At 37.3% G+C, this 23,319-nt stretch overlaps 1 protein-coding gene across 11 annotated transcripts in view; it reads right to left on the reverse strand.

Moving 5' to 3' along the window:
• PTPRM (protein tyrosine phosphatase receptor type M) overlaps positions 1-23,319 on the reverse strand; it is a 443,069-nt gene that overhangs the window by 136,241 nt on the left and 283,509 nt on the right. For 6 of the 11 annotated variants that reach the window (XM_074548755.1, XM_074548750.1, XM_074548732.1 and 3 more), the window contains one exon: positions 15,346-15,478. In XM_074548755.1, the coding sequence (XP_074404856.1) occupies positions 15,346-15,478 (133 nt within the window). Of the gene's footprint in view, positions 1-8,432; positions 8,463-15,345; positions 15,479-23,319 lie in introns of all 11 variants that reach the window. The other 5 variants (XM_074548727.1, XM_074548743.1, XM_074548708.1 and 2 more) reach the window with 1 other exon arrangement.

Consider the following 23,319-nt stretch of genomic DNA (forward strand, 5'->3'; position numbering starts at 1 on the left):
TACTACCACCATAGGTTTATGGTGCTTTGGATTCCATCAAAATTTGAAAACTGCATTTACCTTAAAAAAAAAAAAAGCTCTCTGTTCTTGCTAGAAGCATGTATTAGGAGTATTAGGACTCAATATGCAACCAATGAACTCTGTTCTCTTATTTGTTTTTTTAGAGCACAGAGGTAATCCTTTTGGTTAACTAACATTCTTATAGGTTTCTCTTCTTTTGTTAGTTTAAATTTTCTTATATAATCTTAATCATATTAAAGTGCAGACATGGCTCCTCCCCATGTGGGTAAGCAGAAAGGAACGTCCTTCTGCCAGTAACATGTGGATATTAGAGCCAAGGAACAGAGCTGTAATCTACCACGTATCATAAACATGACAATCTGACCTGAAAAAGTCAGTAAATACAAAGCATTCAGTATTTCACCTGCTTTTGAAAATATACTGTAAGCCATGAACTTAGTTGATATGAAGTGACCTTTCCACTGACAATTTCCAAATAGGAAATGGCAAAATACAAGCCTTTATACTAAAATGTAAGCAAAAACTATGTAGCTGCAGCAAAAATTGTAAATTGCATTATTATACTCAATAAGAATGTGTTGATGAAATCCATACCTGAAGATTTTATTTTGGGCTACTGATGTCAACACAGGAGGAAAGAACACTATTACTGTGAAATAGGAGGTGCAGAGTGGCATAACTGCTCTGAAACAGCTGATTCTCTCATTCCTGTTCAACTGTGAAATGCATAGGTTGGCAAATGTTTTCCTTTGCCTTTCCTTCAGACAAGACACATGTCTCTGGTAGCTCCAACTTCTGTTTTCATGATCAGAGGAATCAGGGAATGGGAACGAAGGAGAGAAGCTACCTCCCTCTGCAGGTGAACTGAGTATAATCAAGACACCCCCAGACATTTGGTTCAGTATCTCACTGAGAGATCTCAGTTTAAACAGCCCTAAGCTTCTGCCACTAAAAAGAAAAATAAATGTGCATTTTTATGTTCACCAGCTCAGTACTCACAGGAGACGAAATTTCTCAGCACAAGCCCTACAACATACAGCTCTGCTAGAACCACTGCTTCTTTTTATTTAGATCATTGTGTCTGGATGGCACAGGAACTGACAGAATTATGCAAGACTTTCTTGACAGTCCTATAGATTTCTCTCTGTAGCATGCACTAAATGTTACAGTCTAATAATAATGGCAGTAATAACAAATCCTTTCTGGCACATTTGTAAATGAAATAGAGTCATGATTCTAGCATATTATGGTAAGTCTCATAAAAGATACATTCTTTTGCAACAGGGTGTCTGGGGCTGAAGAAATGCTAGGCAGGCTTTGCTAGATATGCAAGCACACAGCACAGTCCTTTCCTCTGGTTCCTTGCTTGATTAGCTTTTGTGATGTTCAGTTTCAAAGTTGATGCAACCTTCCCAGCTGCACTTTGCAAGTGCAAAACTGCCCTGAAATTAGGAAGGACCCTGGTCAGACAGAATCCTTGCATAGACCTCTCAAGTGGAAACAGAAGAGTCATCAGGAGTAGCAAAAGAAAGCACCTAAGATATGGTTCCTTATCCTCTCATGCCAAAAATAGGTAATTAGTGCAGGAAATCAATGACAAGAAAAATGACAGAAAGAAAATTTGGAAATGAATAATGATTTTGGTGATCTAGAAATCACAGAAAGCAAACAGCCTCTGTTCCTCCCTTTGGAGACCTGTCAGTCTACTCTTCAAGGAAGCTCAAGGTGTGCTTTAGGTAAGAAAAGAAATGTAAAGGAGGAGTAGGAAAAGAAGCCAAGACTAGAACATTTTCCTTGTGAAATTAACACTCAAGAGTGATAGATGCTGCCTTGAGGTGGATCATCATTAACCTGGCCATAGCCCCTGCAGACAGGCTCAATAAATATATTTCAGGTGAAGCATCTCCCTTCGGGATTCGGCCATAGAGAACAGATTTCAGATAACAAGCTCAACCAAAAAAAAATATCCCTCAGTAGAAGCTATCACAGTACTAATGACTACAACCACCTCAGTGCCCTGTGCTAGCATCACTCAACAGACATCAACATCTTGTTACAGCTGTTCTTATCTGACCACAGAAGTGACTAAGCCTGGGGCTTACTGGACATACGAAGTCTTAGGGTTAGATTCACTGTATGATTTCCTCTACACATTTTTCTTTAAGCATTTTTCTTCTGCTTGTCCTCCTCGAGACTAGGAGAAATACAATGCTTCCTTCACCTTATTCCCTGTAGTCTCATCTTTTGCAGACATATTCTGTCAATCAGTTCAATACTTTATAATGCCATTTTGAAAACTAACACTTCAATCTTTTAGAAAACATACAGGCCAACATAAATTATGAAGTGAGTCTTGGTCTTAAAATGCAGCATAAATTCTCTACTTTCTGTTAACACATTTACAATCACATACAGTATAATGGCAGGTTTGGCTTTTAGAGAAACTAAGATTCCAACGCCATTACTCCCTTGTAAAATAAATACTAATACTAAAATATGAAACTCATCTTCCTATTTGTGTATTTAAAATAGAAGTATCTAAATTCATGTTTGAGCTATATGTTTATACAGAAACACAATTTCACAGTAAAAGCCACATAAACAACACCTTTTTTACCTGAGGGAACAGTTTGAAACAAGGTGAATGAAAATGATTCACCTTACACTGTCTTTGAAAGTGTAATTTAACAATGATGGTTGATAATGGCAAAATTTCAGTGCCTAGAATGACTGCTGTTGACAGCAAGCATGACTGATTTGGGAATCAGATTTTTAAGAAAACTAAAACCCAGTGTCAACAAGCTAATTAGAAATTTATTCAATACACGGTTTTATAGAGAAGACAGGCTGCCCTGGTAACAGTACCTCAACAAGAGTCACATGGGATGGCAACACAACCACTGAAATACAATGGTAACTTCTTACACACACACACAGCTGTCAGTGTCATCTCTTCCTCTCCCAAGTACATGGATTGTGTCATATATAAGAAAGACAGGCTTCCAGGCTTATCCTGCAGGAGTATATGGATTCCACAATTTCTAAATGCGATCTCAGATTCAATTCAAACCCCACATATTAGTTTAGAAAATAACACAAAGCTTTTAATAGCATGGAGAGAGCAAAGATGTCTTTAGGCTGCGTAAGTACTTATTTTTTGCTACAGTTATATTGTTTCCCTCACTAAATGTCGGGCACCTTCACCAAATAAGTAATGTCCCCTCTAAGGACAGAAATATTTCCAAACCTCAACTCATCTGCAAACTTATTGCTTGACACTAATGGACCACAAACAATAATTTGTGTTGTGGTTTAGGAAGGGTATTCTCCAATTTAGTGTTCCCACTGAAACCACTCCAAATCAAAGAGACACTTCATTGCCAGCTCCCTCTCTCCCCCTGTGGTGGGCAGGAGAGCAGAACTGGAGGCACAAAAGGTAAAGGTTGAGATAAGAACAATTTACTGGAAACAGCAATGAGATAAGAAAAAAACCAGTAAGAGCAACAATATTAATGACAGAGGGTACAAGAAAGAGGAAACAGAGACATGCCCCTGAAAACACCAGCTGCCCCCTCACACACTTCAGAAATAGATAATAAAATTAAAAAAAAAATTACTTACAATGTGTTAAGGATTATTTACAATTTTTTCTACATCAAAATGGGAATATAAGCCTTGGCTATAAAGCAATACAATCAGATCAAAAAGAATCAGAAGATATAAGCAATCAGTGTAAGAAATAATTTTAGATAGATTTAAAAAATTTATGTCATGAATTTTAATGAAAAATAAAATCCCAATTCTGACCCTGCTTGCTATCTGTGCACACAAAGTAGATATTGCATACCTGTACACAAAGCATACAGCACATAGCACAAAAATGTGTTTTTTAGTAATGGTGACTTAGTAGACACCCTCCTTGTCTTATTTTGGACACTACATGTTATCCAAAGATTTCAGTTTGTCAGCACTGTAGACTGTGCAACATGCAACAAAACTCCTGGGACATCCCCATATAATTTAAGTCCAGCTTACAAGACAATTACAGAAATCCACAGTTATTTTTGGTTACAGGATTCTATGATACAAGCCTGTATTTAAAGATGCAGAAGAGATCACAGATGCAGTCTAACAGATCAGACACTTCAAATACATTTGTGTTTTTCTGTTCCATCTCTCCTCCACCTACAAGATGCAAACATGATCTAGTTTCTGGTTCCAGGAGCAACTACAGTTGAGAAGACAGGACTGTTTTTAACCTCTTTCACTACTTTTGAGCTACTACATAAGTTTTAAACATGAAGACTGCATATTGTCTGGAATTATCCAGTAATCATCATTAAGAGTTTTTACACTACTGATTTTTTGGAAACGTTATTACTTTAATTATTAGCATAATTTTGCAAATCTAACCTTGTGCTTTCTGCTCTAAGTACTAGGTCAGTTGGACTGAGCAAACAAGCTAGAAATGAAGTCTCTATACAGAGATACAGAAGCCAACACTGAGTATCTGCTAGTGAAACAGGAGAACTAAACTGAGAACAGACTGCCAGGCTCCTGAGCTCAAGCTAGATACACAAGAAAAGCATACTCCAACTGGGCCCCAACCTATCAAATTCTCGTGAAAAGTAAGATATGTTTTCATACATATTTATATAAAAAAGCTCAATGTTTGTGGAATTAGCTTTCTTGCAGGAGGAATTTTGTCCCCTGTGTCATACATCAAGTGCCAGGCAATGGAGCCTCTAGTCCTATACAGTCGATTATATTAATATTTTAATATAGTATTAGGCTTTGGGATTGAGATTTCCATACAGACGACGCACCTGTGATGCACTTCTGTTCCAGGGCACCTAACTATATTATTTGTGCTGAGACACACAATAGCAGATTCCACACTATTAAGATCTTAACATGATTAGCACTGTGTAAGAATATTGGGTAATAATTGTCTCCTATTTGCCTACTTCACCTTTCACAAGCTGAAATGACAAGTGAAAAGGTACAAAAATATAATAACATTATACGCCTAACTGCTGTGCAGCACTGTTGTTGCATAAGTACTTAATTTCAACCATAATCATAACATATCATTTTTATATCAAGCTCAAACTGAGGAACAGCATCAAAAGCTGCCTTCACAACTTTGCATTTTAATTGTTGTACATCCTACTCATAGCAATATAATGAAATCTTTTACAGAAAGGAACTTAAAAAAGGTACATTCTGTAACTATCTGCCCAAGAATATAGGTTAAATTGAACTGGCCAAACTATCAGGCAACAGTCTGAAGTAAATTCCGAGGGTCCAAGCACTCAGTTTGTTTTTCTGATGCTTTAATTTTCATGAAATGTAGTTGTTAGCTCTTGACAAATGATTAATGATCTCCAAAGGCAGAATCTTTATAAAAATTAAAATCTCAAATACAAAGAGCCAGTGGTCAGCACAGTGGCACTTCTTGTCACCTCAGCTACAGGCTTGCCTAACCATAATGCCTCCTTCAGCCCATGGCACAAGGGCTTTGCCCATCAGAAAATGTGTCAGGAGCAGGCAGTTGTGCCAGTGCCACCTGCCATGCTGAGAATATCACCCACTGCCAGTGTAACAAATGACACCATCTCCATTTTTCTTTTTTCCCACCTAGAATCAACTGCCAAGCCAAAAGACCTGCTGCAGAGTTAATGAGCACTATGAAATTTGCTCTAATCTTAAGAACAAAAGAAGTTATAGAGGACTAACTATGTCCAGAAAAAAAAAAAAAAAAATTAAAATGTGCTGGCTGATTGAGGCGAAAGGTAAAAAATGCACCAGATGTCAGGAATGCAAGAGTGGGAGGAAAGACTGGCAGAGGTACTTAGGCCCATTAAAAAGAATTCTCAATAGCAGTACTCAACTCTTTTTTCTGTAATATCTATTGACTGGCTAACTAGTAAACACAAGATAAAATAGAAATAATTCCCTGCCAAATATGCACAGCTGTAGGTCCACCTCTGATGATTCATCAGCAGCTCTAGGCATCTGCCAATTTTTTCTTTTTAAATTTTAATTTAGGATGGATCTAGAAGTGGCAGAGATTGCAGTCTGCTAGGGAAAAGGAGCCCACAGCACACAAGGAAAGCAGCACACAAGACAATAGTAACTATTTCAGTGCATAGATGCTCGCTTGGATGTTACAGCTTGCATTTACAATGACTAATCAGTAAATTTGAATATGATACTCAGTATAGAAGTGGTAAATTAGCAATGGCAGAGTACTTGAAATTATGTTTCTCAAAATATAGAACATTTTATAATCCATACTAACTTCCTCAGCTAAAAATAAAACTGTAATGAATCCTGCATTCATCTAAGATTTCCACCAATTTCAGTCAAATTGTGTGATGCGTAAACAGGTGGGGAATTTGGTCCAAAATATTTCCTCCTACTGACAGCCAATCTTGACTGCACTTTTCAGGGCTCTTGCTTCCCTTCTTTTGCCAGATGGGGAACAAAACACTACGAGGTCAAAATCCCACAATTTCTTTTGGAAGAGTTAATCAACCCAACCTAAAAAGTTACTGAATCTGTTTCACACTAACAAAAAGAACTTTTCTTGAAGTCACTAGGAGAGTACTTCAAATAATCCTGAGATGCCCTATTCCATTCACTATTAACAGTCTGTGATTGCAAAACTAGGAACAAAAACCTGTTTGTAAAACCTAAAGAAATCATTTCAATTCAAGCATTTTCCTTTGTCTATGCAAAAAGAGAAAAAAAAAGAATCCAATTTATCTAAATAATGAAACTGTGTTTCATTTACTGTTCCATTTGTTTCAATTTTGTTTTTGATTTAGCCTTGAGACATGAATCATATTAAAATATAAATTTAAATATATTTACTTATTAAGACAAGACCATGCTACATGGCTTACTGTATTACAGTCTTTTGACATTTTGAAGAAATACATTTAAATGGTCCCAAACTGAATTTATTTTTTTTAAGGTATATTTAATGGAAAATATATCTTTTCATCTCAGGAACAGAAACAAATTTTGGAATACTGCATCTGTGGAAGAGCTAATTTTTTTCAGACCTTCATATTAATACAATGTTTTAAACACCAGTTTTAAAAAATTGCACTATACATAGTGTCAAATAAGGTAATATGAAATCTGAATTACCAACCACATGAGCAGTTCCCATATATTGCAAATTCTTAGGGAATTTCAGTGATGAGGTTTAAATCTTAGTTGCTTTAATTAATTTGAAGAATGGTTCTGTTTGGTTTCTTGAAGACCAGGCGTTCAAGACAGAAAACATTTAATATTTTTTCCATAAATTCTATAAATGAATGTTTGAAGCTTTTTCAAAATATGAACTGAAAAAAATATGTATTTCAAAAGTCTGTAGAGCAACTAGAAGGAACACGATAAACTTTATATTGCATTTAAATTAAAAACACTACTGAAATGTGTTCCTTTCAAGAGTATGCTACCGCTATATGTACTTAAAAACTGGCACTAAAATTTATCTAATGCAAGTAACACCCCAACTTCGGTAACTATGTAAAAATATCTCACAGGTTCCTGTGGCTTTTAAATCTGAGGTTTAATAAAACAGATAACTGCTGGACAGCTGGATTTTTGCTGCTGGCCAACACGATTACACAAGATTAAACTCATCTCATCTTGCAACTAAGCAAGAGTCCTAGTATTTTGCTAATCTATTATGTACTCCTTGTACCTGGAAAGCAAGAAAAAGTGAATAGCCACAGAAAGGGATTTTCTAAATTCACAGAAGAACCTTTCTCATTCATCACCTGCTGACAACAGGGAATGAAGCAAGGCTTTGGGTAAATAAAGAAGCATATAATGGTATTACTAAGAACTGTAGCAAAACAAAAAAATTGTTAGTTATTGAAAGTTACGCTTCATTCTGCCCTCATTTTTTAGTGCTCTCCCCTTTGAAATTCTCTTCAGAAATGGTAACTTATGATGTTTTTGCATGATCAATTATTCATAAAAAACTGGTAATATGTACACAGCAACAAATGGAAATGCTTGCACATGTCTAACCAATGCTGTAATTTCAGCAGTACAAATGAGAAAGAAGCTACTAAATTCTAAATACTAAATACTAAATAAATTCCAAAAATAGTTATTTAGGCATGAAAATTTTTCATTGACATGGCAGTGATATTTACACCCACTACTTCTCAATTAAATTCTTTACATAATGTTATTCAAAGGACTCTAACGCATAGTATGAGACATAAGAAACTCTTAAAAAGCTAAGTATTTCATTACATTATTGACCATGTTGTTTTCATCTTGGTGAAACTTTTACAAAGGAAATTTCAGTATTAGCATTCACTACTCAGGCATGGAACAACATGGCAGAGAGTGTCTCTGATGACAAAGAAGTTACTTACAGGTAGTAAGTGTAGGAGTGATAGCTTCTTCTGCCATGATGGTGGAAGGATTAGGCAGTGGTGGAAAAGATGAAATGGAAGGAAAGAAAAGTCAAATATTAATGTATGAAAAACCAAGATGAAACTGAGACCTGAACTGGTGACACAAATGAAAGGTAGCAAGAATGTATATCTGGGCATACATGCAATGTTTCTGGAACAGACAGGTGACATATCCAATCTCCATAACACTTTGAGCAGTACAATATATAATGCATCTCCAATTGTTAAATCAAACCACCTTAAGGTACATCTACTAAGTAATGTTACATATTTAATGTCTGTTCATATCTGCATATACTACACACACAAATATTCCCAATTAAAGAGCTAAATCACTTCTGATTACACCTCAGCTGCATCAGGAATAAGGATATAGAAATTCTAGCATGGTGTTAGAAGCTTAGGAATAAAAAATTTCAGAACACACTTTAAGTAGCTCCTCTTCTGTCACAGCACTGTAGAATCTTAGCCTATCCCTTTTTTTACTTAAGGCAGTCAGTTCTGTTTTTGAAAGGACTTATTTCCAGACTGGAGAAAATCCATTTCCACAGCTCTTTTAATATTTCAGCTTTTAAATAACCTTTTAAATTCAGAAGGAAAAGATACTTACTGTCATGCAAATAAAAAAATCTATCCCTGTGGGCTAAAATTGTATTGGTGGTACTTCCCCAAGTGGCAGAGATAAAAATAAGAACTGATCCTGTATCCATGTTATTCCTGCCCATATGAATGCCACAAAGAGCAACTTGGGAGACCTAGCACCATCACCTTAACAAATATGGGCTCTGTCAGCCTTGCATAACCTCTTGGACAGCCAGATACTCCACCTAGACATGCTCTGTGTGAGCACAAAGTATAGAAGCCCTCCAGCTATGCTCTTCTGCTTTATATCCTTCCTTCCCTCCCTCAGTTATGAGCCCCCTACAAGCAGGACTGCAACCTTCCAGAAAGGGCAAGTTTCAACCCAAATGAATTCCATATATTGACTGCAATTAAAAAAAGGCTGGAGATCTTAAAACGACTCTGAGCATAATGTCAACTAGCATTCACATGTTGGCAAGATAAAAGCCTGAAAGGAGCCATGTAGGCATTTGTAATTTTTACAGCACATGCATACAGCCCTTTGACTACAGAGGAAACATGTAAACAGGCCTTGCAAAGGACTATAACTAATGTTAACTTGCCTCTGGCTACATGCTTCAGGCATCCCTTTGAAAACCAGGCTTTCATCAAATTTTCTCTCTCATCTTCTTTGTGTGAAGATGCCGTTGGAAATATTTCCCAGTTTTTATTCCCATTTTTCTGATGCAAACAGTATTGTTCAAACACAAGACACTACACACTGCATATTTAATCACATGGCATCTGGAAAATGTATACCTGCTAAATTTGAGTTTTAGAAGATAACTAAGAATAGAGTAAAGGGCAAGCTGCAAAATAGCTGTAAAGCCTCTTTGCATTCCATAGGGAGCATGGGATCAGGTCCTATCAAAGCACTTACCTGCACTATAAGCAAGTGGTTGTTTTCTAGTTCAGCCATAATTATATTTCCCCCTACCTTTCTTTTCAGAATTACTCATTCTCTCACTTTGATTTAGAATCTCATGACACTGTCAATCCTGTTCCTTGCCATATGTTGCCACAAGAGAGATTTAATATAATTAGTACAAATGTTCTCATACTTCTAAAAGATGTATAATAATATGAAAAACAACAATAAATACAATTAATCAGTGAAGCACTGTTGGCACTTATATACAGAAATCTGCCAAATATGTTATAAAGATAAATTATTCCTTATGAAAAAAATGCTGAAAATCCAGGAACTTTATTGTGTGTAAATGTCCCATTAAGCATTTGTGTAACATGAGAAAAATTGGAAGTCTCAAGCTCCAGCTATTTTTATATTGCTACAGTTGTGAGATTTTCCATATAGAAGTCCTTGAAAAAGAGCACCAAGGTTTTGACTCTCAACAGTACCATGCACTGAAACAGGTAAAAAGAATATGCTAAAATCCTGCAGAAAGCTTTATACTTGCAAGTTTTATACAAGCATTTCAGGCCACATGCTAAAGCACCATCCATAACTGAATGGATTTAGCTTTCTTAATAAATATGGACAAGCTCCATTTTTCCTCCTACATAATGAATACAAACTAAAGTTTCTGTCTATGTATGAAAAGATTCTGTCTATGTTAAAAAGATTGATGCAAAGATTTTGGCCAACTTAGGCCAAATTTTCTTATAAGCCTAGCTCATCAGTCACTTCCTGGTAGTTAGGTTACTTTATGTCAATAAACAGTTTCTGCATATAGTGACAATATTATACACTTTTAACTCCTTTAGGACTGAATACATAAATTAATTTAATGAATATCACTTAAAGAATAAGGCCCCACTATAAAATTTACCAAAACCAGCACAGGAGGCTGGCTACAGAAGGATTGACCCAACAGAATGGAAACTTTTGGAACTGTGTCATTACCTCAGTGTTTTCTTCCATCATCTCTCATTTATAGTTGGCCTACAGGGAAAAACACAGTTCAGGGAGAGGAGGCTGGAATTTTCCTTCAGCTTTATTATCTTCAGTTTCTATCCTAAGTGTTTGAAATTGTTGGCAAAGGTGCATGTATAACTGAACAGCCTGATTTGCTATCAGGGAATGGGAACAATGCAGTCCCAGCCCAGCTCCACTGAGTGCAAAACCCTTCCTTATCCACTGCCAAGAACCAAGGTCTCTGACTTAAACAGATGCTACAATTACATACATTAGAAACTCATGGAAGGCTCAGGCACAGAGATAGCTGAAAACAGAAACTAAACCCAGGCAAAACAAAACAGCCTTTTTATGATCAGAAAATTTCCATTCTAAAACTGAATCAGAAGCTAATGGAATAAAATTTTAATAACTGCTTCCTTACTGCACTCCCACTGCAGCAACATGCAGCAACACGGCAGCCCCAATGGAAACAGCTGCCCCAAAGACATATAAAGGGCTTTTAAGCAAATGTTGGACCACTAACTTACCAGCTTAGGCAAATTTTAAAATTTAACCTATATAGAGTATAAAGGAAAAAAAAAAACAGGAAAGGAGAAAATAAAGCAGTAAGTGTCTTATTTATGCAAGTCCTGATTTAACTGCTATTGCTTTTCCAAATATTGTAGCAACAGTACTCTCATTTTCAGTGCTCCACTTTAAGTTGACCAAAAGATGAAGTTACTTGGTGAATTTAATTACTTGGTATTCTTTATTTATAATTTTTTTATAAAATCTTATGCAAGTACCTCAAAGACTGGGTCTTGCCCAGGATTTACCATTCAGGATCAGATTCAAAATCCACTTTATTGTGGATCAGTTTTGGGGAAACACATGTATTGTTTTCATCTAACTTTGTGTTAATTCTTATGTGAGAGATACAAAGCATATCTGAGGAGAGAAAAGCCTATTGGGACTATTCTAACTTCACAGAGAGGAATCATCTCATTGATATGACCATACTGGTGTTAGGAACAGCTTGCAGGCTCCTAGGCTACATTACACAACACCTTTATGCAGGAATGCTAATGGATAAAGAAAAGACAGAAAAGAATGGATAAAGAACTATGAACAACCAAGTGGAGAGATAAAAAGGAAAGCACTAACAGTCCTCTCCTGCACCATGTGCCAGGTTTACAAATTTGTTTTACTTCAGTCAAAAGCTGAGTGTCCCTACAGAAAATGCTTCAGCATTCATGACATTTCTACCTTCACTAGTGACTCCAAACCATGCACTGAACTGCTAGGCCGCCTAATCTCTCTGGTTCACGATACAACTGCTTCAGAAGACAATTACATAGTGAAATTAATAATGCTGCTTAATGACTATTAATATTTGCAGAACTTCTTTACACACTGCCTTGATAATCGGCATATCCAAAGCACGTCTGTGCTGCACTGAAAATCTCCTTGAATGCTCGTCTTCTCTACTTGGCTACTGAATTAGAAGTTCAAGAGATTGATCGGTGAAAATCTGTGGTGTCTGGCACCAACCAAGCAAAGAATGGTTGTTGAGTGAAATGAGGTGGCTACTTAAAGAATGTGCTGGACAAAGTCATGGTTGTAACACAAGTGAAACTGCTTTCCAAATCTCTTGACAATGGAAATAAATAGTTTGATATTAAGTTATTTAAGTACTGTGAAACCCCAGAGACAGAGTCGGTTTCATCTACCGGTACGAACCGAAGATCAAACACACAAGACTCTGTGGAAGAATGAACAACACATTTGCTTTGGGATATGCCTTGGGATAGCAGAATGTGAATGGGATTTTGCTGAAGCCAACTCCAAACAAGACAAGTTTCAAAGCACGTAGACTCAGCGCAGTGAATCCCACCATTGTAGCCCCGAGTGTCTGCATGTAATAGTGCAGAGAACAAACTGGTTCTCAGGGGAAAGGTGCCACTGAATTACAAGGTGCTATTTTATTTTTCACTCAGATCTTTACACCAGTAAAGCTCCTGATAAGGTAAATGAAATAAAATGATCAAGTGCAGAAGTCAAACGGCTCACTAGCTTGATAAGACTGTTTCCCAAAGTAGCACCTAAAATACCGCAGAACTGCAAAATCGCTCCAGTCACACTAAGCTTGTGGCATGATTTATACTTTTTCTCCAAATGCATAATGTATACACAGTAACTGAACCAAGGTGAAAGCATAGGGGCCCTCAGCAGCCTAGTGAATTAATGCACCAATAACAATCTATTGAATAATCGGTTCATCTTCTGCTTAAGTCATGAGTGTAATTGTATTCAAGATCTTTTATGCTACAGCAGATGCTTTAAGAGGCTTGGGACAAAATATACCCACCTCCCAAAACTCTCATTAAAGCCTAGTCACATCCTGCTACACAAATGAACCATCCTTACTTTTTAATATTCGCTTCAACTCATTTCAGTTTGTTTTGTTCAAGGCTGCAGCATCATTCTGGGACATGTTTTAAGTTATTGGTATCATTCTTTCTGTACTAGACAATGAAATTGTGTGTATTTGGCAACAGAGTTCCTGGACTTGTATTTTCAATAGTTCCACCTCTGTCACAAGTAAATTCATTCCAAAAACCAAGGAAGCTCACAAAATACACTTTTTCTTTAACAAGAGAATTCCTATGAATAATAATTACTCAGCTGTGGTAGACAGAAGGAATCAAGTATCCTTTTGCAATAACGCAAACACTTAGGATCTGAGCCCTCCTGCCTCTGATAATTAATTAGATTATCAAAGAGTTTTTCTCTAGAGAATTAAGCAGGAGCAGGCACAGCATCCATTTAGCCAGAGACCCGGACACTTTATTCACTTTGAAACTATTTGGATCATTTTGCAATGCTCTCCCTTCAAGATGAAGAATAACTTGTCTCCCTTGGGTGAATACACTCTACCGTTGGCAGAAACACTTAAGGAAAGGCTCAGAACTGAACAGAGAGTATGATGAATGCTGGTCAGGAATTGTGTGAAGAAGGATTGGCCAGAAAATACAAGAAGCCTTCCTCCCTGCATGCCAAGTGCTCTGTCTGGCCCTAGGGAGGAGTTTGAGAGTTCAACTGTTAAAACTGAAGGTATGAATGATGCAAGAAATCGGAAGTGGGAAGAAAAAAGTACTGCTAAGTCAGAACAGACTTCAACTCTGCTACACTGTACTTTATTAAACAGACTTGGTTACTGGGTCAATTCCATTGCCCCAGTCAGACTCACCCTGAGGCTTAAGTCTCAGTCTCTTCTTTACATACCTCTTGTCATGACCTGGCCCCCAGCCCTGGCCACAGCTTGCCTTTCTCTCCATAGAGCCCTTCTAACTCATGGCCCTGCCTCTGTCTTCAAGGAGAGTGAAAAGCAGCTACTTCTGTTGCCTGCCCTGAGGCACTGTCAGACAGCTGCCTCCTTTGCTGTGCACCTCCACTGCTCAAATTCTGGAAGAAATTCAGGCAGCTCAGGGGTTTGGACACCTCAGACCTGCCAAACTAGTTAACATACAATTAAATCACACAGGGTTGGGATGAGCCAAATCAGGCTCTCAGAGGAAAAAAAAGGGGATAATTCAAGGGGAATAGCAAGGAGGTGAGGGGTTATGGGACACAGTGAGGAGACTGTGGCAGAGGTGGAAGGAGCATTTGTCACTCAGCCCCTTTACACAGCACTTGCACATTCCCAACCCCACCTCTAACAGCTGAAAAATCTCACATTGCTCATTACAGAACCTAAAACCTTAATTCTATTTGCTAAATAATTTTTCCCAATCTAGACTAAGCTTCTAAGATCAGATGGAGTTTTTTCATATCTGTGCCACCTCCATAGCTATATTGCTGCTGTTACTATTTTATCTCGTACAGTGTTGAGAAAGACAAACAGTTTTAAACAGCCTTATACTTCTAATAATGTAACAGTTTTCAAATGATATTCAAGGCAAAACAATCTCAATGCGTGAGTGTGTTGAACCAGCATTTGGAAACATTCAGCACCACTGCAACATCTTCCATTGTTTCAGGAAATGAAGTTTATGCAGAACAATACAGACCTCATTCTTAGCAAAAATTACCTTAGTTCTAGCTGCTGTTTGACATGCAAAAATGAAAGTACATCTAGCTTCCAGCTGATCTGTCAAATAGGGTGGAGACTCAGGACCAGATAGTCTCTGATTATTAGAGTCCTTCATGCAGCACTGAAGTAAGGAGTGCTACAATCATTACCCTCGAGTTGTTATATATAAAACAAAGACACAAACATTAAATCTCTGTGGGTACAAAGGTGGCTGGATATTTTTACCAATATCAAACTGAGTACTGCTGTAGGAGATGCAATATGAACATGGACATAGAAAACATCCACTAATTGCTCACCTTTTCTTCATTACCAGCACGACTCCCAAAAATATAATGACAAACAGCAAGATGCCTGCAATGACTCCAGCAATTTTAACAGTATGGTCTGTCTGCTTCTCAGGCTCCGGGTCTGGTTTTCGAGTGGCAGCCCCTATGGAATCGACAAAAGAAAAATAGGAATGAGGAAAAGAATAAAGGTGTTATTCTTCTGATGTTTATACACTTAACCTACTAAGGTCATTAATCTTATTCAGGGCCAACAGATATCAAAGCGTGGTCTTTTAAGAAAAATTCTGCTTTCATATGCATTGTTATAAAACTCTTTATATTGTTCCAAGACATTCTGTAGGACCACAATATAGGTGGGATACCACTGCCAGCCCTGACCCTTCACAGGAGCCTCTTCACAGATTCACAAATTTCTATATTTTTATTATCTGTGCTGGCTCCCTTTTCTTTCTTCCATTTAGAAACTTGCTAACAACACAATAACTATACTAAGCCTTTATCCAAATTTGATTTGCTGGAACATTTTCCTCAATTATTTTTCATAAATGAAGCTGTAATTCCGTAACATATTAGCTTAAACACCTGGAAAAGTGAGATAAGCTCATTTACCATGCATTTTACCCACAATTGTTTTTTTACACAATAGACTTTTTTTTTTTTTGCCTTTGGAAATCTAAATCTAGGTCACATCTGGTAGGAAAAAAAGACTCCTTCTAAGCAATTTATTCACAAAGTGGGAAGCAGCTGATGATCACACCATTGGCACCTACATTTAATATCTGTTTAAATGAGATAACCAGTGCCTTACAACAGCTACTGTCTTAGCTCCTCCAGCTTCTCCATTTAAAAAAAAATAACATCGTTTGTACTGTTTACTGTATAATGTGATGGAACGTCAAATCCATGTCTGATGAAATATCCATTTCCCCTACCAAATGAGTTCAGGATGAAAAAATGTTTAGGAAGCAACATTCAATTCACTAAGCTGATTTTATATTTTTATGGACTTGCATTTTTTTTTTAATCAAAACGTGTCAGCATTCATCATTTGAGGCACCATGCCATAAAATGGACACAGGGATTTATGGATCGCTTTCCTGGTATAGCTTTTTTGGGAAGGGAGAAGGAAGAGTAAAGCCCAAGTGAAGTGTAATCTTTTAAGACCACATTCTAGTAGCACTAACTGGGTTTCAGAGAGGATTCTGACAGCATCAACTATATTTTACTTGTTTCTTCACTTTCTCCTTCTGAAAAGGAAGGAAATTAATGGCCAGTTTACATGAAGAGCTATTTTCTAAAAAATGAAAACATTTCGAATGTTTCTTCTCAATTTTAACCATGATATTCCAAGATGAAGAGTATTTCTAAATGCCCACAGCTACACTTTTGGCCTACATCTTCAAAATTCCTTACCAACAGGAATGCCAGAAAAACCTACCAGAAAAGGTGATAACTATTAATCAAATCGTATCTAGAGCTAACTGCAGGAACCAGGTTCTTTGGAAAATTCTGGCCAAGGTACTTCACATGAGTGCTAAACCAGAGAAGATGATGTGCTTGCTGTCCCTGTGCCCAGTCCCAGAAGAATATTAATTTGATAGAAATACACACACACTTTTCTGAATTGGTAAAATCCTTACTTTGTATGAATAAAGGATGATTCATACTTTGTATGAATAGACAGTTCTATTTTTCTTTTCCTCTATCCTATGTATTTTTTTTTAATTCTGTATTGTTGTACTCTTCACAGCACTCAGTATTGCAGTAGATACTCAGAAGACATCTAGAGCATTTCATGCAAAAATGAACACTGCACTTGGCCAACAGGAAGCAGTGAGTCAACTATGATGCAAATGGTAAGGCATATGAAGGAATCCAAAGCTGTCTTTTAAATCTAAAACCCAAGAAAGAAAGAAGCTAAAGTCAATAGCACGTAGTATCTTTTCAGATGTAGCTTCTAAGACTAGTTCCTTCCAAAGCCTATCTTCTTCGGGTTACCCCAGCCAACTGGAATACTCATCATAATGACTTGCTAAAAACAGTTTCTGCCTTATGGTTTCATTCCTTATGCTAAGGCATCCAGCATTAGTTATGGGAATATGACCGCTAAACAGTGAAATTAAGTAAAGGCAAACATTGACAGTACTATCCAATGTGTCCTATCTCAGTGCCATGTCTCTCTTTAGCAGCCCATGGTTCTCAGTTCAGTGGAACCAGCTACACTTATACTACACAGAGGAGATAAAATCGTATTCAAAGCACACACGTTTTCTGCATATGATGGAGCACAACTTTTATGAAATGCCTTCCATCACACAAAGCATTGTCCTGACACCAGTATTGAATAAGCTGGTGAACCCACAAAATTGCAAAATCTCTACAGAAAGCCTACACAGGAAGCAGCACAGAGCCTAGCATCAGGACACTCAAACTCCCATATTGCATCATTTATTGATTATCTGATTGAGGAATCAGCTTAAATTGTCTATGAAAAGAATTTTAATGCAGAGTTAAAAATAGGATACAGCTTCTCACAGTGATGCACACAGCCTTACTCACAATAGAGGCTGTCTTAAACTTGGAAGCATGATGTTTAACAAGCCTTTTAAAAACGCCTATCATTAATTATTATAACAAAATATTGGCATTATCTCAATTCTCCTTCATTTCCATTCAGCAGATTATTTATTTGCTGACAAAATGTTGCTCCACTATTGTTCTTAGTGGTTTCCAAAATCTATTTGGGTAAGTGAAAAGAACTTTCATCCTTCTTGAACATTCCTTGAGTCTTTTAGCATTAGAAATTTGGGATTACCTTTCTACATTTTATTTAAAGCTGCTTATTAATCTACAATATCTCAGTTGCTCTACAACTGGATTTTAGGAAATTGCTGTGTTCTAATCCACTCTTTATACTCCTTAGCATTCTCCATGGTTTTATTTCAACATCAGGTGGATACTGGAAGTGTTTTACTGAGTAATGTTTACAGTGAAACATGCAGCCCTTTCTTCAGTGCAGTGCTCAGCTTTGAACCCTTTACAAGTCAAAAGCCATTCAAATTTACATTTATCAAGACTGAAATTTGAGTTGGTATTACCTCTTCATTCAGTTTACTTTTATCCCACTATAATTCTTCATCGTCCCACGTAAATTCTGCTAACTTGTACCATCTAGCATTGTAATCAAGAGCTGCTGCCCTGACACTGACTCCTCCTGGCATTTAACAAACATACGATACAGGATTTAATATTAAATACTAAAGTGCATTAACTAAGAAAAGCAGTGCCACTTTACTTCTCCTATGTTTCTGTTTGATAGGCAGAGGTTGATTGAATGATATTTGCTCTCACCTCATAATTACTTCTTAACTGACTTTTGGCCCCATATTCACACAGGCAATTGCACTGGCACCATGGAGAGAAGGGTGAGCTGTCCCTAAGGGGAGCGAGGCAACTCAGGGCAGTAGTTCTGAAATTCATTTTGCCTCCTCATAAACGGTAATGTCCATCTGTGCATTTGGTTTTGTTTGCATGTTTTCAAGAGAAATGTAGAAAAGCACCATGGCATGCCTTAAAGAAAAAGGTGCTTTGATTTCTCTTTTACTCTGCTGAACTGACAGATGCTAAAAACATTGAGTGAAATGTAATCTTTCATTACAGAAACAGTGCTACTGATACACTATTTTATCATGATGATCTAGTCTTGGTGGTTTATTTCTTTATTTTATTACCATTCTTCCAATCTTTTTGTCTGACACAGTAATTTTTAATGTCCTTGGTCGCCCTGGAGCCTTTAAGAATATATAGCTACGAGACTAATTCTGGGCCTCCAGTAAAATATCTGTGTTTAATGAAAACAGGTCATTAAGTTGATGCCAGCAACTGAGTTATGCCCACTGCATTTTCTTCACAACAGTGGACCTAATTACTTACTTGGATTTTTTTTGGTTTAGTTTTAAGATTTTGATTCTACCCTTGCATACGAAAACTGACTTCAAGCCTTGCATAAAAAACTCTCACTTCTGTTTTCTGAGATTGTCTGGGCAATCTCAGAAAACGGAAGCTGAACACAGTGTGAAAACACCAGCTCTTGCTAGCGGAGCTGCAAGAATCAAGGCTTAAGTGACATATACACTGTGGTGCACCTCCAGAAAGACAAAAGGTCACTAAAGAGCAGTGAGTGGAGGATAGCTCAAGGGAGCTGCTCAGAAAATGAAAGGATAAGGAGATGTTTCCTGCCAGTTTAAAAAAGATTAAGGTGCTGACTTTGGAAAGTCTTTACTTGATGAAAACAAGCTAGAGTGCTTCCTGCCAGAAGTGAAAAACAGAGATACACTTAAAAATAAACCCTTAGGTGCTGCAAAACCCAGCAAAGTATTTCTCCAGGCTTCCTCTGCTGAATACAGTAGAAGACAATCACACTGCTTGGTTCCATACCCTTAGATATTTACTTTTCTACTTAATGTCAGCAACTACAATTTCCCTTTTACTGACTGATTTCCCATTCTTTTTGGCTCTCCCAACAGTAGCATTTAAAATGTGAAATATGTTTCTTTTCCTTTGCTTAGAAAGAATGACATTCAGCTGGACTGACTTATCCTCACGGATACCATTTTGTTCTATACTTTGCAAGCCTCAGTGATAATATTTTTAAGTAGTACCCATGAAACATCCAAAGACAGTATTTCACTTAGTTTTTACTCTCAGACCTATTCCATTAACTTTTTCTTAATATTGGAATCTCCTCTGAAGTTTAGTCATTACTTTGCCAGTTCATGGCATCTTTTACTCCCTCTTCAGAATGAGAACTGAATTACATTCTAGTTACTGCATTAGTGTCTGCCAGAGTTTGAATTCTTAAATGACTTTGTGCAGCTAAATTTCTATTTCCACACAATAAGTTAAAACACTGAGTAAAAAAAAATTCCGACTCTTTCTTTGAAGTATTTCGAGTTCTGCCACTTCCTTTGGTGGAAAATTTGCCTTTCCCTTCCCACTCAGAAGGCACAAGTATCATGTTATCATCAACCTCAAAACTTCATAAAGAATAATCTCTTGCAGGTAGCTTATGGATAGAAAAGGTTGTAGCAGAACTACTTTTCACCATAATGAAAGCTAAGGTGAATGAATTTTGTGAGAAAAATAATAATTTCTTTAATTCTGAGGCAAGCACTATCTTATTTTTCAAGAAAAATGAAAATATTTTCCAGTAAAAGAAATGGACCTCTACCAAACTGAATAAACTCTCTTTCTCCTTCTCTTTGTAAATAAACAAAGTTTGGACTTGCTTTTTAGTATTTCTTTTCTCCGAAAAATGTACTTAGGAATGACTGACCATTTTACAGAACAGAATAACCAATAAAATAATCCTGGCTCAAAAGTCTAGGCACTGCTGGTTATACTTAAAAATGAAGGGGTAAGATTTAAGCTGTTACTAGTAAAAACTAGCTAAAGGTTGTTTTGTCTAAAGCAGTTTTTAATAAATTCAGGTTTTTTATTTGAGTCAAAAAATAATCTCTTTTATTAATTAACTAGACCAGTTTAGTTCAATTTCTCCCACTCAAGGCTGACCATAGTTCCTGCCTTTTGTGCTTCCTTTCTGCAGCTTTAACACTCTCAAAGTAAGAGGCTTGCAAGCCTTTCCAACTTCATATCATCCGCAGGTGCTCCAGTAACTGATGTAATGGCTAACCTTACAAGGCCTTAAGGTAGTAATACAGTTAGTTCACATCATCCAATTTTCCAACCAAATTTGAAACCAACTTCAGTTAGTAACTACCCTGTGATTTTTTTATGCAGGCAGTGAGATTCAACTATCACATCTGAACACCTACTTTTGAGTTATTCTACAGAGTGAGTCAGGAAAATGAAACATTATACCCTTGTGTGACAGCTGCACTGTGATGAGGCAGCAGAAATCAAGCAAAATGGTACAAGGCAGAAGAAAGGCAGAGAGGTATGATGCTTCCTTGGAACACCCATCACTAGGCTCCTACTGTCCCTGCCACAAAGTGAGAAGACTGAAAACTTGGCTTTAAAGACTCTCTCCACACTCTCCAAGGACAACATGAATTGCAGAGGCTACTATCATCATTACTTCCTATTATTTGTATGATAGTAGGAGCTAGAAGCTGTAAATCAGACAGGGAGCCCCACTGTGCTAAGAACAGGGCAGGCACACAGCTAAGTAATCTTGGCCACTAAAAGCACACAACCTAGCTGAGCTAGGCTGTAGGAGGCAGGGGTAGCAACCACAGGGGGAAGGGGGAGGCAAAACCCCTTAAAAAGATGCATTTTCAATACCCAAACAGTTCTACCCTTCCTGCCTTCCTGCTCTTTTAACTAGCTGGTATCAGCATTTCCAGTTAGTACCACAGCAGAAACAGATCTTTAGGAAGGATTTGAGGGAATTTGAGGGAATGACAAATGTTTTAATTGATGATGTTGGTTGGGGTGTTTCAAGGAAGGAAGCAACATGAAGGTCAATTAATAAAGGTAGGAAAAGCAGAATGTCTGAAAGGAAAGGGCTGAGAAAAAAGGCAGTATGACAAAGTAAGAAAAAATGCTGATATATCTGTCTTGGTATGAAAACAGGTGCTTCACAGAGATAGGTCCTTATAAATGTCAAATGACCAACAGGAAACCGAATCCTTTATCACAAAGCACACTGCAACAGGGCAGCAGTGCAAAATGTCCTTTTCTTCCAGAAACAGCATTTCTCCCTTCATCTCACCTATGACTGCAAAAATCAGTACCCTTATTTATAAATCTGTAGCAGCAGCATTACTGATGCTGTGAGGGACAGGCCAGTCTGACACACTTTCAAGTTCATCCCAGATGCCAGGGTTTGAGCCTGCCTTGGAGGAGACCCAAAACATACAGATCTGTAGATGAAATCAATTACCACCCTGGCTCTTCTGTTCATACTGTAAGTGACTGGCATTCAGTCCTCATCTGCTAGCCAGCACGTATTCTGCTAACAAAGTCTTTGGTTTATTACTCCTGGTAGAACTCCAGCTAGGAGAGTGAGTTCTCCCTTGCCATCCTCATTGTTAGTTTTCCAATCAGCACTCCTCGCTCTCCTTCAAAACTGCAGGTTTTGTCCATATGGTAGAAGTTATGAGGTGTTGTTGGGCAGGGTACACTTTGTGCCAGAAGGTGGTTTTGATCAGCATTTTTTCAGTTTTCTCTCTAGCCCATGTCTTGAATATATTAGTTTTAGAAATGTGGCAAGAGTAAGGTCTGTTTACTTCTCTTTTTAAAATATTCTTCCTTTCTGTTCCTGGTTTCTCTTGGAAATGCTCCTCATGTATAAACTGCTTTTTCTACATGGCAGAGACAATGTTTTCCTTCTATTTTTCTAAATATAGGAGTAATTTAAGTGTTGAAATCAACATAGTCTGACTTTCCCTCCTATGATGTGCTCACCACTCTATCGTTTTGAAGTCTGGGAAGGAGGGCAAACAGCACTTACATTTTAGCAGGAGAGTATTTTCTTTGCAATTTATGATCATCATCACAATATATATTGCTGTGTACAGATCTTCTTTGCCCAGAAAAAGGTTTCTGTATTTCCTGAGGACCACTATGTTGATTTGGCATGTTTTTTATTTGGTGTTTTTTAAATACAGGAAAATACAGACTTGTTAGAAGGTCTGTGGTAAGAAGGGAGTACCAAAATAAGGCTCTGCTGTGTAACAATAGTTATGAATTATTAATTTTGTTTGTGGTATTCTTTAGGAAAATGTAAATATAAGTGACAAAGAACTGCATGAAAAGACATGCAAAGAGCTATTTCACTGATGAATACAACTCATTTAACTGACTATCACATGAACTGTCTCTCACTGGTGGATGATTCATGTTGGTGTATGTGAGCAGAAAGACTATTTTGGTTAAACATCTGCATTTCTGGTTGTCAGGAATAACAACATTCTTTACAATACATGCCTAAAACAAATGAAGTTCCCAGTTTGACTTTTG

The sequence above is a fragment of the Zonotrichia albicollis genome, chromosome 1 (assembly GCF_047830755.1).
Source record: "Zonotrichia albicollis isolate bZonAlb1 chromosome 1, bZonAlb1.hap1, whole genome shotgun sequence".
Taxonomy (NCBI): domain Eukaryota; kingdom Metazoa; phylum Chordata; class Aves; order Passeriformes; family Passerellidae; genus Zonotrichia; species Zonotrichia albicollis.